At 44.6% G+C, this 16,726-nt stretch overlaps 1 protein-coding gene across 4 annotated transcripts in view; it reads right to left on the minus strand.

Moving 5' to 3' along the window:
* ANKS6 (ankyrin repeat and sterile alpha motif domain containing 6) overlaps window positions 1–16,726 on the minus strand; it is a 76,966-nt gene that overhangs the window by 22,889 nt on the left and 37,351 nt on the right. For all 4 annotated transcript variants that reach the window (XR_012644528.1, XR_012644529.1, XM_074987903.1 and 1 more), the window contains 2 exons: window positions 15,035–15,227; window positions 13,357–13,473 (listed from right to left, as the gene is read on the minus strand). Coding sequence is in view for 2 of the 4 variants with exons in the window: in XM_074987903.1 (XP_074844004.1) it covers window positions 13,357–13,473; window positions 15,035–15,227 (310 nt within the window). In the remaining 2 variants the exon portion in view is untranslated. The remainder of the gene's footprint in view (window positions 1–13,356; window positions 13,474–15,034; window positions 15,228–16,726) is intronic.

Below are 16,726 nucleotides of genomic sequence, written 5' to 3' on the forward strand. Positions count from 1 at the left end.
CGGAAGCACACTTTGGGGTCTGGAAGGCTGATTTCCCTTTAGAGGGGAAATCAAGGATGCCAAGTCAGGATACTGTCTTTATTTCAAGGTATTTATTTTTATTTGGTACACCTGCTTTTGAATTGCAATGGGTTACAAAGAACATACATGCAATTCCCTCTCTCAAGAATCTCAGCCCTAATTCGTTCCCAGGAAGCCACTCTGCTCCAAGCAAGTCTCTCTAGTAAGAGAGATTCGGCCAGAGAGCAGATCACACTTGCTGCTTGCAACAACTATCCTCCAAGAACTCCATCAGAAAACTGACAACAATACAAATGTTCTTCAAAGACTGTACACTGTTCACATGCTAAAAAAAAGAATTTGTGAGATATGTTAACAGCACAACTCAGTAACTCCTGACATAATATTAGCTACCTTCCAGGTATTGTAGTTTGCTTCCATGAAGGGAAAAAAAAAAACCCAAACAGTTTTATAGGAACTGCTACAAACTATGTATACCAAGATGATGCTGCCTCTAAAGAATCTCCTTATTCCAATTTAAAGTGCAATGTTTGTATAAGGGTAATATGAAGTTACATTTTCTTAATTTAAGTTATTGTTTTTCATTGTTTTACTACATTAGCAAGACTGTTACTGTTAATTTTAATACACAAATAAGGCACTCAAGTGAATAGTATCCAACTTCTGATGATATATGGCTAATAATTTAATCAATCAATCAACCACTGAGCTGAACAGTGACTGCATAATCATTCAAATTACCTTATTACAGAAAAAATATTTCCCATGTAACAATCATCTTAAAGACAATGATTACTAGTTAAAAAAAAGTCTATGTAATACTAATATATCAGAGGAATAGCTGTTGAGTGCTCCTGAATATGAGAAATTTTAGTACGTCCACCTAGGCGTAAGCAAATAGATTTCTTCGTTTGGACAGAAAAAAATAAAAAAAAAAAAACAGATTAGCGGGTAATCTGAATTGTACATGCACAATGATGGGTTCTCATTAAATGTTATCACTGCAGAAAAGTATCTTGGAGTCACAGTGGATAGCTCTCTGAAAACTTCAGCTTAATGCCCAGCAGTAACCAGAAAGACTAATGAAATACTAGGAACTATTAGGAAAGGGTCAGAAAGCAAGACAAAAATATATTGTAATATCACTACATAAATCTATGGTGGATCTAAATCACTGGTTTGGTTCGAGCTGCCCCATCTCAAAAAGGGTATAATAGGACTGGAAAAGGTTCAGAAAAGGACAACAAATATGATAAAGGGTATGAAATGACTTTCATATGAGGAAAGACTAAAAATACTAGGGCTGTTTAGCTTAGGCAAGAGGTGGCTAAAAAGAGATATGATCAAAGTCTGTAATGGAGGTGGACAACATGTGGCTCGTGGAGACTTTTAATCCAGACCGCAGAGCTGGCAGTGGCACCATTTTGAAAGCCAGTGCGGTGAGTGCTTGGCAACCTGTTGGCCAGTGGGTTGAGTGGTTGGCAACCTGTAGGTCTGAAGCCGCATGTGGCTCTTTAAGGAGACATTTGCAGCTCCTGACACTGCCACCACTCACTCCTCCGGTTCCCTGCCCTGCCATGCTGAAAGAGTAGAACTCAATTTAATTGGTTTAATGGCTAGCAGGAGGGATCCAACCATTAAGCCAATTCAATTGATTCCCATTATTTCAGCGTGGCAGGGTAGGGAGCTGCCCCTGCTGTGCTGTATGTGGGGGAAGGGAGTAGCAGAGCTGGGAGGAAACCATGGAGCTGTAGTGAGGAGGAGACAGCGGCACAGCAAAGGAGCACCATGGGTTGGGGGGGTGTGGCAGCACATGGAGCTCCTGTGTAAGGTATGTTAATCTGGGGCTTGGGGAGGGGTTAAGCCTGGGGGTGGGGAGCAGTTTGAGGCTTCAAGGGCTTAAGCCTGGGGGTGGTTTGGGGATGTGAGAGGTTAGGTTTGGGGCTATTTTGAGTTTGGCTCCTGAAACATGTAAAAAGTTGCCATGTGGCCCTGATGAAAAAAAGTTGGCCACCCCAGCCTATAACATCATGAATAGTACTGGGAAAGTGAAGCAAGAAGTGTTATTTACTCTTTTCCACAATATAAAAACATCAAAGATCACCCAATGAAATTAATAAGCAGCAGGTCTAATACAAACAAGAGGAAATACTTTTTCACATGACACACGACTAACCTGTAAAATTCATTGCCATGGGGCACTGTGATGGCCAAAAATATAACTGGGTTCAATAAAGAACTAAATAATTTCACAGAGGATAGGAACTTCAACGGCTATTATACAAGATGGTTAGAGATGCCATCCATCAGCAGGCAACCCTAAACCTCTGATTACCTAAAGCCAGGAGACTAACACAGGGTTGGATAATTCCCACTCCCCTGTTCTATACACTCCCCTGGAGGTCTGGTACTAATCACTGTCAGAAAGACAGTGAACAAGAACCACCACTGGTCTGGACTAGAATAATGCTTATGTACTTTAATGTTCAGGATTATTCAAAAGTGTTTTTGGTATTTGTCATATCAAAAAAGGTTTGGTCAGCTTGAGAAAACCGTCTACTTGTGAGACTGACCATCCATAGTAAGCATTGGCACCATGGCTAACGTAGTTGCCTGGGATGTGGAAAACCCACATTCGAATTCCAACTCCACAGAACAAGCCGTTTGAACTTAGATCTCCCTCCTCCCTGATGAGTGATTTAACCACCAGGTTATAAACTATCCCGGGGTGGATCGCTCAATCTCTCCTTCTGCAGTAGGAGGGCTTTTGTTTTAGGGAGCTCTGAAAACTCCAGTCTCCACTTTGCATAAAGACAATTATTCACTGGGTCAGAGACTCAGTGATTCTACAGAATGATAAATTTAGTCACTGTCCTGTAAGGCCTCGGAAATGTGATTCAAATCTTCTCTGTGCCTGACTCAATGAGCAATTTGATTCCATGTATCCTGCCTCTCAGGTGTGAGACTCACTAGGCTATACAGCAAGGGTGGGCAATAACTTGCCTACGAGTTGGACTTGGTTTGCCAGGGTGAGACCCTGGAGGGTCACCAGACAGTTTATTTACCTGAATGTCCACAGGGATGGTTGCTTGCAGCTCCCATCAGAAATCAGAATCCTAGGGCTGGAAGGGACCTCAGGAGGTCATTGAGTCCAGCTCCCTGCCTAAAGCAGAATCAACCCCATCTAAATCACCCCGGCCTGGTCAAGCTGCGACTTAAAAACCTCTAAGGATGGAGATTCCACCACCTCTCTAGGTAACACATTCCAGTGCTTCACCATCCTCCTGCTGAAATAGTTTTTCCTAATATCCAACCTACACCTCCCCCTCTGTAACTTCAGACCATTACTCCTTGTTCTGTCATCCATCACTACTGAGAAAAGCCTCTCTCCATCCTCTTTAGAGCCCTCCATTAGAAAGTTGAAGGCTGCTGTCAAATCACCCCTCACTCACCTCTCCTTCAAACTAAATAAGCCCAGATCCCTCAGCCGCTCCTCATAGGTCATGTGCTCTAGCCCCCTAATCATTTTGTTGCCCACCGCTGGACCCGCCCCAATGAATCCACATCCCTTCTGCACTGGGGGGCCCAGAAGTGGCCACAATACTCTAGATGTGGCCTGACCAGTGCCAAATAGAGGGAAATACTAACCTCCCCAGATCTACTGCAAATGCTCCTCCTAAGGCACTCCAACATGCCATTAGCCTTCTTGACTACAAGGGCACACTGTTGACTCGTATCAAGTTTGTCCCCAGCCTGTAAAAATGCTTAGAATTCTTCCATCCCAAGTGCAGGACTCTGAACTTGTCCTTGTTGAACCTTATCATATTACTTTTGGCCCAATCCTCCAGTTTATTTAGGTCACTCTGGATCCTATCCCTACCCTCCAATGTATCTATGTGTCCCCCCAGCTTACTGTCATCTGAAAATTTGCTGAGGGTGCAATTCATCCCCTCATTCAGGTCACTGATAAAGATGTTGAACAATACCAGCTTCACAACTGATCCCTGGGGCACTCCACTTGAAACCGACCACCAACCAGAGAGCCACTCATCACTACTGTTTGCACCCGACCATCTAGCCAGCTTTCTATCCATCTTACAGTCCATGTATCCAATCCATATTTCCTTAACTAATGGGCAAGAATACTGTTGGAGACTGTATCAAAAGCTTTGCTAAAGTCAAGGTATATCATATCCATTGACTTCCCTATGTCCACAGAGCTAGTTACCTCATTATAGAAGCTCATCAGATTGGTCAGACATGACTTGCCCTTAGTGAATCCATGTTGACTGCTCTTGATCTTTTTCCCCTCTACCAAGAGCTTCAAAATGATTCTTTGAGGATCTCCTCCATGATTTTTCTGTGGACTGAGGTGAGGCTGACTGGTCTATAGTTACCTGGATTGTCTTTCTTTCATTTTTTAAGCGATCGACACTACATTTGCATTTTTCTAATCATCTCCCAATCTCCATGAGTTTTCAAAGAACAGCAAACACCAGCCTATGGGAGCTGCAAGAAGTGCCACTAACCAGGCCACAACTTCCTGTAACTCCCATTGGCTGGGAATAGTAACCCGGAATCAACAGGAGCTGTGAGCAGCTGTACCTGTGAATGCTCAGGCAAGTAAAACATCCAGCAGCATCTCAAGGTGAGCCATATCCGGCCTGTGGGCCACTTACTGCCCACTCTTGCTATACAGTATTCTCAAGTATACCTCAGCATCAAAGAGCTTTCCTTCCTTCTTATATCTTTCATCCCCTATTTATGTCTCAGTTTTAAAAGATCACACAGGAAATAGCCTCACCTATTATAGCCAAAAATTCAGGAAGAAAATATAACAGCAGCCTCAAAAAAAAAGAAGGATTATATTTTAGCTGGACAGGCTTTTTTTTTGTAGGCATCCTTCAGTCTGCATAGACTATGGATCGCGCCCTTTAAAGTTTCAATTGAGGACTTCATTTACAGCGTCTATTGTGACTATGAAGACCCACACGAGAGTGACAGTCCTTGCTGCATCTCTTGCAGATGTGGTGGGTGTCTGGCAAGTCCTTACTGTGCTTTCTGTGTACTCACTTCTCCTCTGCTAGCTGTCCGGTTTTCATCTCATCCTTCTGAAGGCCCTTGTGTAACCCCTGCCTCCATCTGCTGCGGTCGTCTGCTAGTTCTTCCCAGTTGTCCAGCTCGATGTCTACCTCTCTGAGGTCTCTCTTGCAGACATCTTTGTAGCGCAGCTGGGGGCGTCCGGGAGGTCTTTTGCCAGAGGCTAGCTCACCATACAGGATGTCTTTTGGAATCCTTCCATCATTCGTCCTGCGGACGTGGCCAAGCCAGTGGAGCAGATGCTGCCTGAGGAGGGTGTGCATGGTTAGGATTCCAGCTTGCTCGAGGACGGCAGTGTTGGTCACCCTATCCTTCCATGATATTCCAAGGATGCGCCTAAGGCAGCACAAGTGGAAGACGTTCAAGCCTCTTTTCCTGGCGGGCATACGGGTCCAAGTCTCGCTACCATAAAGGAGGGTGCTGAGGATGCAGGCTCTGTAGACTTGCCTTTTGGTGTGAGTGTACAGCTTGTTGTTATTCCACACTCTCTTGCTGAGTCTGGACAGAGTTGTGGCCGCTTTTCCGATCCTCCTATTTAGCTCAGTGTCCAACGACAGGGTGTCAGTGATGGTGGACCCGAGGAAAACGAACTCGTGGATGACCTCTAACGTATAGTTGTCAATGCTGATTGATGGGGATTCAGCAACATCCTGACCGAGTACGTTTGTCTTCTTTAGGCTGATGGTAAGCCCAAAGTCCTTGCACGCTTTGGAGAACTGATCCAGCAGTTTTTGAAGCTGGTCTTCTGTGAGAGACACTACAGCAGCATCGTCTGCGAACAGCATGTCTCTGATGAGGACTTCTCGCACCTTAGACTTAGCTTTCAGGCCTTGCAAGGTTAAAGAGTTTCCCATCAGATCTTGTGTGCAGCAAGATGCCCTCTGTTGAAGATCCACAGGCATGCTTCAGGAGGAGTGAGAAGAAGATCCCGAACAATGTCGGAGCAAGCACGCATCCTTGTTTGACGCGGCTCCCGGTTCTGAAAGCATCTGATAATGCGCCGTCATATTGGATGGTTCCTCTCATGTCTTCGTGGAACGACTGGATCATCTTGAGTAACTGTGGAGGACAGCCTATCTTGTGGAGCAGTTTGAACAGACCATTCCTGCTGACCAAGTCAAAGGCCTTGGTCAGGTCGATGAAGGCTACGTAGAGTGGCTTCCTCTGCTCCCTGCACTTCTCCTGCAGCTGCTTTAGAGAGAAGACCATGTCAATGGTAGACCTCTCTGTGCAGAATCCGCACTGCGATTCGGGGTACACCCTCTCAGCAATCTTCTGGAGTCTGCCAAGGATGACGCGAGCGATCAGTTTACCAGTGACGCTTAGGAGGGAGATTCCATGGTAGTTGTTGCAGTCGCTTCTGTCTCCTTTGTTCTTATACAACGTTACAATTTTAGCGTCGCGCATATCCTGTGGAACTTCACCCTCTTTCCAGCACAGGCACAGTAGCTCATGTAGGGGTTCCAGGAGTGTGTCCGCGGCACATTTGATTACCTCTGGTGGTATACCATCCTGACCAGGGGCCTTTCCTGCTGCAATGCTGTCGATGGCTCTCTTCAGTTCATCCACAGTCGGTTCTTGATCCAGGTCGTCCATTACTGGTAGGAGCTCGACGGCATCGAGGGCTGCGTCAACCACAACATTCTCACATGAGTACAGCTCGGAGCAGTGCTCAACCCAGCGCTCCATCTGTTTGGCTTTGTCAGCAATGACTTCACCAGATTTGGATTTCAGAGGTGCCATCTTGTTCTGGGTGGGTCCTAATGACTTCCTCATACCCTCGTACGTTCCTCTGAGATTACCAAAGTCGGCACAGGTCTGGATGCTGCTGCATAGCTGGAGCCAGTGGTTGTTGGCACAGCGCCTGGCTGTCTGCTGTACTGTTCTTCTGGCCTCTCTAAGCGCTTGCTGGGTACTCTGGCTCGGTGAGCGTTTGTACTCCAGGAGTGCAGCGCGCTTCTTTTCAATGACTGGAATCATCTCATCAGAGTTAGCTTCGAACCAGTTGTTCGTGTTTCTAGCTCTTCTTCCAAACACCGACAAGGCCGTGTTGTAAACTGTATCCCTCAGATGTTGCCATTTGGATGTCGCATCGACCCCCCCAGGGCCGCTGCGCAGATTTTCCTGGAGGGTCTCTCTGAACTTTTCAGCTTTCTCTGAGTTTGTCTTCTTTCTGGCATCAATGCGGGGCCTTCCAGCAGGTTTACAGCGGTACAGCTTCTTGGGTCTCAGCTTGAGCTTGGAGCAAACTAGCGAGTGATCTGTATCACAGTCAGCACTACGATAGCTGTGTGTCAGAAGGACGTTTTTGAGGTTATTACGCCTAGTGAGGACCACATCTAGTTGATGCCAGTGCTTCAAGCGTGGGTGTCTCCACGACGCTCTGTGCTGTGGCTTCGTTCGGAAGAATGTGTTTGTGATGCACAGATTGCGGTACGTGCACAGTTCAAGGAGACGCTGTCCATTGTCATTCATTTTTCCCACACCGAAGTGTCCTAAGCAGGAAGGCCATGAGGCCCAATCAGCTCCAACTCTTGCATTGAAGTCACCCAAGATGTACAGTTGTTCATGAGCAGGTATTTGCGCTACTGCAGCACTAAGCACATCATAGAACTTGTCTTTTACTTCTGGTGTGGCGTACAGGGTTGGAGCATAAGCGCTGATCAGGTGGACAGGACAGGCACAAGTTTGAAGCGTGATCCGAAGAAGTCTCTCTGATATGCCCATGACTAAATCCACCATTTGTAGAAGGGTGTTTCTGACAGCAAAGCCAACACCATGCTCTCTGGGTTCTTCTTGGGTTTTACCCTGCCAGAAAAAGGTGTAGTCCTTTTCCTTTAGGGATCCCAAATCTGCGAGTCGCGTCTCTTGCAGTGCAGCGATATCAACTCTGAGCCTCTTCAGTTCCTCGTTGATGACAGCGGTCTTGCGGGTGTCACTGATGGCCTGAAGATCTTCGGTCAAGCCGGTCAGCATGGTCCGCACATTCCAGCAAGCAAGCTTAAAATGTTGATGTTTCTCATTTCTTGTTGATTTTCTTATTGGTTTGCCTGGTGCCCAAATTTCAGTCACTTGTCAGGTTCAGGAACCTTAAGCCTCACGCACCCAGCGAGGCAGGTGAACTGTGGCGGGACACTACCCTATTGGCTGGGGGCTGCCCAGCTTGAAGCAGGCGGTGACTATCCAGTGAGATGCAAGGATCTCTCCCACCATCGAAGGCAACCCCTGGCGCTCGTTCTCTACACCAATCGAGCAAGAGCTTATAAGTGGTATCTGTTGCCTCCCGTGTTGATGCAACACTGTTCAACGATGCCAGAGTACCTCTCCGGGTGCGAGCCTGGGCACGTATTATGGAGACTCTGGGCTGCCCAGACACCAGTGTCCCCCCCTCGGCTTTACTGATATAGTCCAAAGGAGAGGATAACCTCCACATCTGATACCAGCTCAGCTGCAGGAGTTGCCGGGACAGTGCCAGAAGTTGAAACCAAACCGCCTTCGGACTCCACTCCGGATTTTCTGTCATGGTTTACTCCCTTAGCCTCTCTCTTAACCACATTCTCCACACCCCACTGCCTTGTGGGTTATCCTAGAAAGGAGAGAAGCTGGACAGGAGAAAAATAAATAAATCTCTCTCGTGGTGCTGCCAGTGAGATATGTTGCATAACTACAACAGTGCTGTTTTAATTTTCCATATATCAAGAATAAATTTCAAAGTGCCAATAACTTGATTGCTTAAGGGTTTGTTCTTCTGAGAACAAATGCAAATATCTATTTTTGGATAAAACAATCAGCAGTAATTCCAAACGACGGCCCCTCTGTTGAAATTGTTTTAGGGAGCTTTGAAAACTAAAAATATGAAGCTTCAAAGGCAAGATAAACATATTCCTTATTCTCATAAGATGCAGCTTTGTTACATAAAATGCTGCTTACTATATACTAATCTTATGAAGATCTGCTTTAAATATTTTGGGCCAGATTCCCTGTGCAAATTTTGATCTCTCTGCAGTGCCTGAGCTCCTGTGTACATTTTGTGTCAATCACAGCTTGCATCCTGGCCCATTAGTCAAGGGCTGGAGCAGATTAATACCAAAGCCATATCTGACCTCTTAACAGCCTTCTCCTTTTTCCTGAATGACAAAGGCTTTAGTACAGAATCTGATTATTGCATCTTAACCCATGGGCTTGGATTTCCCTTGCAAGAACTGGAAAAAATTAAAATTTGGAGGCCTTGACAATTAAAAATCTTTTCCAAACACACTTGGAAATTTTATCACAATCAAGTTGAGCATTTTTAAAATAAGCAGGTCCAGATAACTTGCATCTAAGAATTTTAAAAGGTTGGACTGAGGAGCTTGCTGGACAATTAGCATTGATTTCCATACGTTTTGGAGCACTGTGGAATATCCAGAAGACTGGATAAAAACTAAAGTACAAATTTTTAAAATAGGTAAATGGGATTTCCTGGGTAAATATAAACTTGTAAACCTGATATTAATCCCAAGCAAAATAATGGAGAAACTGATATGGGACTTGATTAATAACGAATTAAAAGAGGATAATGTCATTAAATCCAAACGGCTTTACAGAAAATAATTCCTGTTACAGTAACTTGATCACTTTTTGTGATGAGCTTATAAGTATGGGTGATAAAAGTAACATTGTTGACATAAAATACTTAGACCTTCATATGGCATTAGCATTTTGACAAAACATTTTGACAGAAAAAATATGGAATGATATCAACTTAACAAGAAACACATTAAATGGTTTAAAAACTGGCAAATTGATTGATTTCAAAATATAACTGTAAAACAGAAAAATAATCAACTGGGGTCCTGCACAGATGGATTTTTGGCATCAAAGGCTGTGTCTACACGGACATGTATCTTCAAAATAGCCATATTTCGAAGATTACTAATGGGGCGCTGAATTGAATATTCAGTGCCTCATTAGCATTCGGACGCTTCCAGCCACGGCACTTCGAAAGCGCGTGGCTCGGCGCGGCTACATGGAGGTCCTTTTCAAAAGGACCCCACTCCTTTCGAAATCCTCTTATCCCGATCAGTGAGCAGGATAAGGGGATTTCAAAAGGAGCAGGGTCCTTTCAAAAAGGACCCCCGTGTAGCTGCGCTGAGCCGCACGCTTTCGAAGCGCCACAGCTGGAAGCGTCCTAATGCTAATGAGGAGCTGAATATTCAATTCAGCGCCTCATTAGTAGTCTTCAAAATGGCCATTAGCATGGCTATTTCAAATATTTGTGCCCCTGTAGACACACCCAAACTGTTTAAAAGTTTTACTAGTGACCTGGAAGAAATCATAAGATCACCAATGATAAAGTTTGCATATGACAAAAAATTAAGGGAGTGGTAAATAATTAAGATGACATATCACTTATAAACAGCAACCTGGACCACTGGGTAAACCGAACACAAGGGAACAATATGCATTTTAATATGGCCAAATGTAAAAATGTATTAATCTCTGAATGTAGACCATACTAAGAGGAATGAGGGACTCTATACTGAAAGCAGTGGTTCTGAAAAAGATTTAGAAGTCACAGAAGAAAATCAGCTGAGCATGAGCTCCTAATATGACATCATGGCCAAAAGAGTTAATGAGGTCCTGAGCAGAATAAATGGACATCTTAAGTATGACCAAAGATGTTATTTTACTTTTGTACTTATGAATGGTACAACAACTGCTGGAATGTGTCCAGTTCTGGTTCTCACAAGAAGGATGTTAATACATTGGAATGTTCAGAGAAGAGTCATAGGAATGATGAAAGGGTTAGAAATCTGCCTTACAGCTACATCACAAACAGCTCAATCTCTATAAAAGCAAGGCTAAGGAGTGATTTAGTTACAGACTCCAAGTACTTTCATGTGGAATAAATTCTTAATAATGGGTTCTTCAACCTAGCAGACAAAGCTGTAACATGAGCCAATGGCTGAAATCTAGAGAAATTCAGACTAGAAATAAAGTATATATTTTTGATATTGACTGTAATTAACCACTATTTTATTGAGGGTCACAGTGGATTCACCATCACTGACCATTTTTCAATCTAGGATGAATGTTTTTCTATGCTCTATGAATTATTTTGGGGGAGGTCTATGGCCTGTGTTACACAGTAGATCAGACCAGATAACCACAGTGGTCTCTTTGGGTCTTGGTAACTCTGAAATCCCTCTCAGTTTTACAAAAATGCAAAATAAAATACACCTTGCAAGACTAATTCCTCCTTTAAGTCCCCCTTGAGTGAGGGGTGCTTTAAAGTCATGGAGTACTCAGGCAGCAGTTCTCGTCTTAATACTTGTCTTCATTAGATATGTTCATGTCAAGTTAATTGACTTGACAGATTTCTAAAAGCTGCTGAGGACACTGCCCACACATTTGATCCAGGCTACAAGTGTTTGTTCTACATCTTAGGTTGATCCCCAGTGTAAAGTTTAGTTTAGACATCCTTAGACCTTTAAAAGCAAAGGATTGCGTTGTGATTCATTACTCACACTGGTCATCAGTAAAATCTAAAGGTTTTATGCTGAAAGTAGGAAATAAAGTTAATTATGAAACCAAATTTGTATCTTATACAGCAGTGCCTCAATTTACACAAGGGTTGTGTTCCCACGCACCCTAGCGTCACTGGAATTTTGTGTAAGTCAGGGAGTGGCTTTTTTCCCTGGCAGAACACATGTTCTGCAGCAGGAGCACCTGGAGCTCCTTTTGGAAGGTAAGTCCTGGGGTTGGGGGTGGGGGCAGTTTGGGAGGGTTAAGCCTGGCGGTGGGTTGGGCCCACAGGAGGGGGGCAAGGGAGCTAAGCCTGAGGTGAGTTAGGGCTGTGGAGGCACGGAGGGTGGAGTTGAGCTGGAGCTGTGCACAGGGAGGCAGTTGAACCGTGGCACGGGGGATTGGGTTAAAGCCGACGGGGGGTTGAAAAAAGGCTGTGGGGAGGGTTGAACCGTGGTGGAGAGGTTGGATGAGAACCATGCACGGGGCATTTGAACCAGGGCAGGAGTGGTGAGCTGGAGCCACGCACAGAGGCGGGCCTGAGCTGGAGGCGGGCAGGTGGCCACATGGTGAGCCGGAGCCATGCGTGGGTGGTGAGCAGGGCTGCGGGACAGTTTGAAACACGGCCACGTGGGGCCGGATGGGTTGAGCCATGGCTAGGGGTAGCAGGATTCTGGGTTGCACTTAATTCACATTAATGCAAGTGAAGCGCAACTCGAAATCACATGTTTCGAGGGTTTGCTGTATCCCTTTTTTCCCCCCTCAGTTTCAGTAGATCTCGTTTCACTGCACATTCTCAATGTAATAGGCGATAACCCTCAAATATCTAGATTTTGAGGTTTTCATAGACGATATCATGCTCTCTAGGGCAAGGATGGCCAATCTGGGCATGAGAAGGAGCCAGAATTTACCAACGTACATTGCCAAAGAGCCACAGTAATATGCCAGCAGCCCCCATCAGCTCCCTCCTCCTGTCAATCAGCACCTCCTTCTCCCTCCCTGTGACTCCTCCCCACTGGGGTCAGCTGTTTCACTGCATGCAGGAGGTTCCTGAGAAGGAGGGAGGAGAGAGGATGTGGCAGGCTCAGAGGTGGGGACAGGAAGGGGCGGGACTTGGGGAATTGCAGAATCATAGAACTGGAAGGAACTTCAAGATGTCATCAAGTCCAGTCCCCTGCACTCATGACAAGACCAAGCACCATCTAGTTCTGTGGTGTTCCACTACCTCTGAAGCAGTGACCACTATGGTGACTACTTATATTGAGAAGTAGACACATTATTCTGAATATACTTATTGTTCAAACCAACTAGCCACACTCAACCAGCCAAACAGCCACATGTGGCTAGTGATTAGTGTGTTGGACACCACGGATCTAGACCATAAGAGGTAGACAAGTGGCAGGGCTGGGAACAGAGCTGGGGATTAAGCAGCAAGCACCCCTAGCACACGGGAAAGTTGGTGCCTGTAGCTCCAGCCCCAGAGTTGGCATCTATGAAAGAAGCCACATATTAACTTCTGAAGAGCCACATGTGGCTCCAGAGCCACAGGTTGGCCACCCCCTGCTCTAGACATTCTTCATCGGGACTTTTTTTTATTGATAATAATGTGTAATTGTATAAATTACATCACTGGGGAGTAAGAGGGCTCTGAGGGATCTATCTACTAACACATGTACTGTGCTCAGACTTAAAGCCCCTATCAGTGACATTCTGCACAAGAAAGCTTACCTTTCTCCAAGTTTTCACAAATTCCTTTTACTCTGATATGGTTTTTCCTTTCATGATTCTCTATATCTGAGGTTCTCAGACTATGGACAAGCTTTTGGTGGTCCCCCAACTGGTTGCCTATGAAGAAATACACAAATGTTTTAAGCACTATGCTCAATATAACTATACGATAAGAACATGTGCAAATCAGTTGCCTAACGTCCTTTCATGCGCAGTAACAAACCCTTTGACTTTATTACTTTTGCTCACCATGGGGCTTCTAAGTGCTTGTGCCACTACTGCTATATGACCTCAGCACTGATGCTCTGGCACTCCCATAGGCTCTCTGACTGTTTATGCCAATGGAGGCAAGGAAGCTTACTGTGCCACAGCACAAGTGGTGTAGCCATAGGGCCTGCATCCTCAAGCTCAGAACAGAACTGCTGTGAGCATATGTAACTGTAGCACAGAAGCACTAAGTCCAGGATTGTGACACAGTTCCAGGATTCTGCAGTTGGAAAGCCAGATTTGAAGAGTTTCAGCTGGTTCTGAGGCCTTTATGGATGTGGTTAGCCCGCCAGTCCATCTTCTGAAAGCAGCTGGGAGTCCATTACAGGAGTGAATAGGTGAGGGTCTGTGGTCTACAATGTGCAGAGGGTCAGACTAGGTGTTCACGGTCGTTCCTTCTGACCTTGGAATCTATAAGTCTCTTCTCTCTGGGTTATTTGAAACCCAAAATTCTTACACCACTAAGCCACCCCTTTAAAATGGCACGAACTAAAAACTCCATTAGTAGTCCTGTATATAACAGCCAGTCTGCCACACAAGAACAGTAAGTGAGGCAAAGTCTGCTGCCTTTTAAACTAATGTAAGCTGGAAGTACCTCCACTCAAGTGAATGGAACTAAACCACCAATGTTACATGAAACAGAACACGTGAAGATGGAATCAGTCCGGACCTTCTCAAAATGCATGAAGTGCATAAACATAAATGATATAAAACAGGGATGTGTTATCTAAAATTCTAACAGGACTTGTCTATTACCAGCCCCATTTCCTGAAATGTCAGAATCAACTATTTTCTATTTTCAATGGCATAAAAGGGTGGTCTATTTCAGGAGAGTAGCTTATGCCCAGAATTTTATCTTTAAAAAGTTATCATCAAATTGGGAAAGTCCTAAACATTTTAAATGTTTCTTTAAAATCCCTCACTCTCTTAAAAATAATAAATCAGTAAAATAAAAATAATGCACTCCTGCAAATAAAAACTGTTGACACCTGCTGACATCATCAATCCAAACTGCCATGACATAATGTAGTGTTTAATTGAATTTGTTGAATAAAAAGAACCATATTAATTTTGGTTCCATTTGGAATGTAATCAAAAGGACATTTGCAACTCTTCAATTACACTGTGCAAAGTACAGAATACAGAGTTCATAGCAGAGGATGGGGGGCAGAGCAGCTCTACTGCGTGACCAATCTGACCACCACATATTGAAGAAACTCTCCCATCTGAACAGGACGCAAAGATTTTGGGGGTCTGGAGCAGCTGAAGGGTTACAGAGCTGCCAATCTTGAACTGTTAGGAAGAGAATATTTTAAAATTTCTAAAAAAGGAAACAAGCCTAATTTTTTCTCTCATCTACAAAACCACCATGATTATAACTCTGTTTTCCTGACTACAGTGATTTACTCGCCTTCATCGGTAATAGTGCCACTGCTGGAGCCACCATTGCTCTTGGCTTGCCTGTGAGAAGAAGAGAGAGAGGACTCTGCACTGTGAATCTTGGGGGATGGAGATGGAGATGGGGATGGTGTGAGAGTTGGCGATGTGCTTTTAGATGTAGATGAGGTACCAGATGTAGGTCTTTTGCTCATCTCCAGTTTCTGCTACAGTTAACAATAAACATAGAAAAGTTTTTAACAAAAATTACCAAACAATCATTATAATTAAGGCCTCAGTTCACCAAAGCAATTAAGAGAGATCTGTAATTGTGCTTATGTGCCACTGACATTAACTGAATGACACAGCTTCACACCAGCTGAAAATCTGACCCCAACAGGAAAGGGTATTTGTTAATCACTCAGGACTGGAATTAAGAAGTAATCCCGCAACTCAAACAAAGAAAGATATAAATGTTCACTTCAATAACTGTTCATAAAGGACATCATCTAACTCTGAATACGACTTTTTCACCTAACTAAATTGAATTAAAGCATGACTGATTTAAAACCATAATTTAGGCCCTGATTCAACAACACACTTTCGCTCATTTTACCAGACCATCAATAGGATGTCAGCAAAAGTTTAAAAGTTAAAGATGTATTCTACAGAATTTTACAGAATTTTGTAGAATTCAAGCCAGGATGTATGACGGGTTTCCTTGCATCCCTAGGATTATATGATTGCATAACACAAGGGCAACTGACAAATTATTTTGTATATATTCATTTCATACATATTTATTAAATATATGATGGCACAGAAATGGAAAGCGACATGGATTATAAATGTGAACATACATGTTTTTGAACACACACTGCCAAACAGATCTTTTACACTTCACCTTATAAATTACCATCTACTGCCTTCTTTAAAGCTTGTACAATAAACCCTCGAAATGTGTGATTCTGAGTTGCACTTACGTCACATTAACAAGAACTAAGAACTACTCAAAATCTCACTTCCCCTGCCCTGGTTCTCACACACTCCACCACGCAGCTCTGGCTCAAGCCCCACACACCCCAGTTCAAACCTCCCCGGCCCCAGTTTAACACCACCCCCCCCGCGGCCCAGCTCACCACCCTCGTGCGTGGCTCTGGTTCTAGCTCAACCCCCCTCACCCCTCCATGCACAGCTCCAGCTCCACTCCACCCCCTGCAGCCCTAACCCACCCGCTACCCTCCCATGGCCCCAACCCACCACCAGGATTAGCCCTCCCCAATTGCCCCCCCCACCCCAGGGCTTACCTTTCAAAAGGAGCTCCAGGTGCTCCTGCTGCTTCCCCGACTGCAGAATGTGCATTCCACCAGGGAAGAAGCCTCCCTCCCAACTTATGCAAAATTCGAGTTGCACGAGGGTGCGTGGGAATGCAACCCTCATGTAAATCAAGGCACTACTGTATTATATATAGGCCCAAGAAGTCTAGATGACTTTCTCCTGGGATCCTAGAGTCACAGCTGTCCTCAGGCCCCTCTGCACTATCTGGAGTGATGCTAAGGGGCCATAAGGCACTGACAAACACTCAAGAACACTCTCAGTGCAAGGGAATCTATACAGCAAATGGAGAACTGAGTTCTGCCACCTCAGGGATACCACCACAGAGTACACATGAATTCTGGTGCTGGGAGAAAGGAGGAGACATGAGTGCATTTTTTCTTTTAGTCCT

The sequence above is a fragment of the Carettochelys insculpta genome, chromosome 2, assembly GCF_033958435.1.
Source record: "Carettochelys insculpta isolate YL-2023 chromosome 2, ASM3395843v1, whole genome shotgun sequence".
Taxonomy (NCBI): Eukaryota; Metazoa; Chordata; order Testudines; family Carettochelyidae; genus Carettochelys; species Carettochelys insculpta.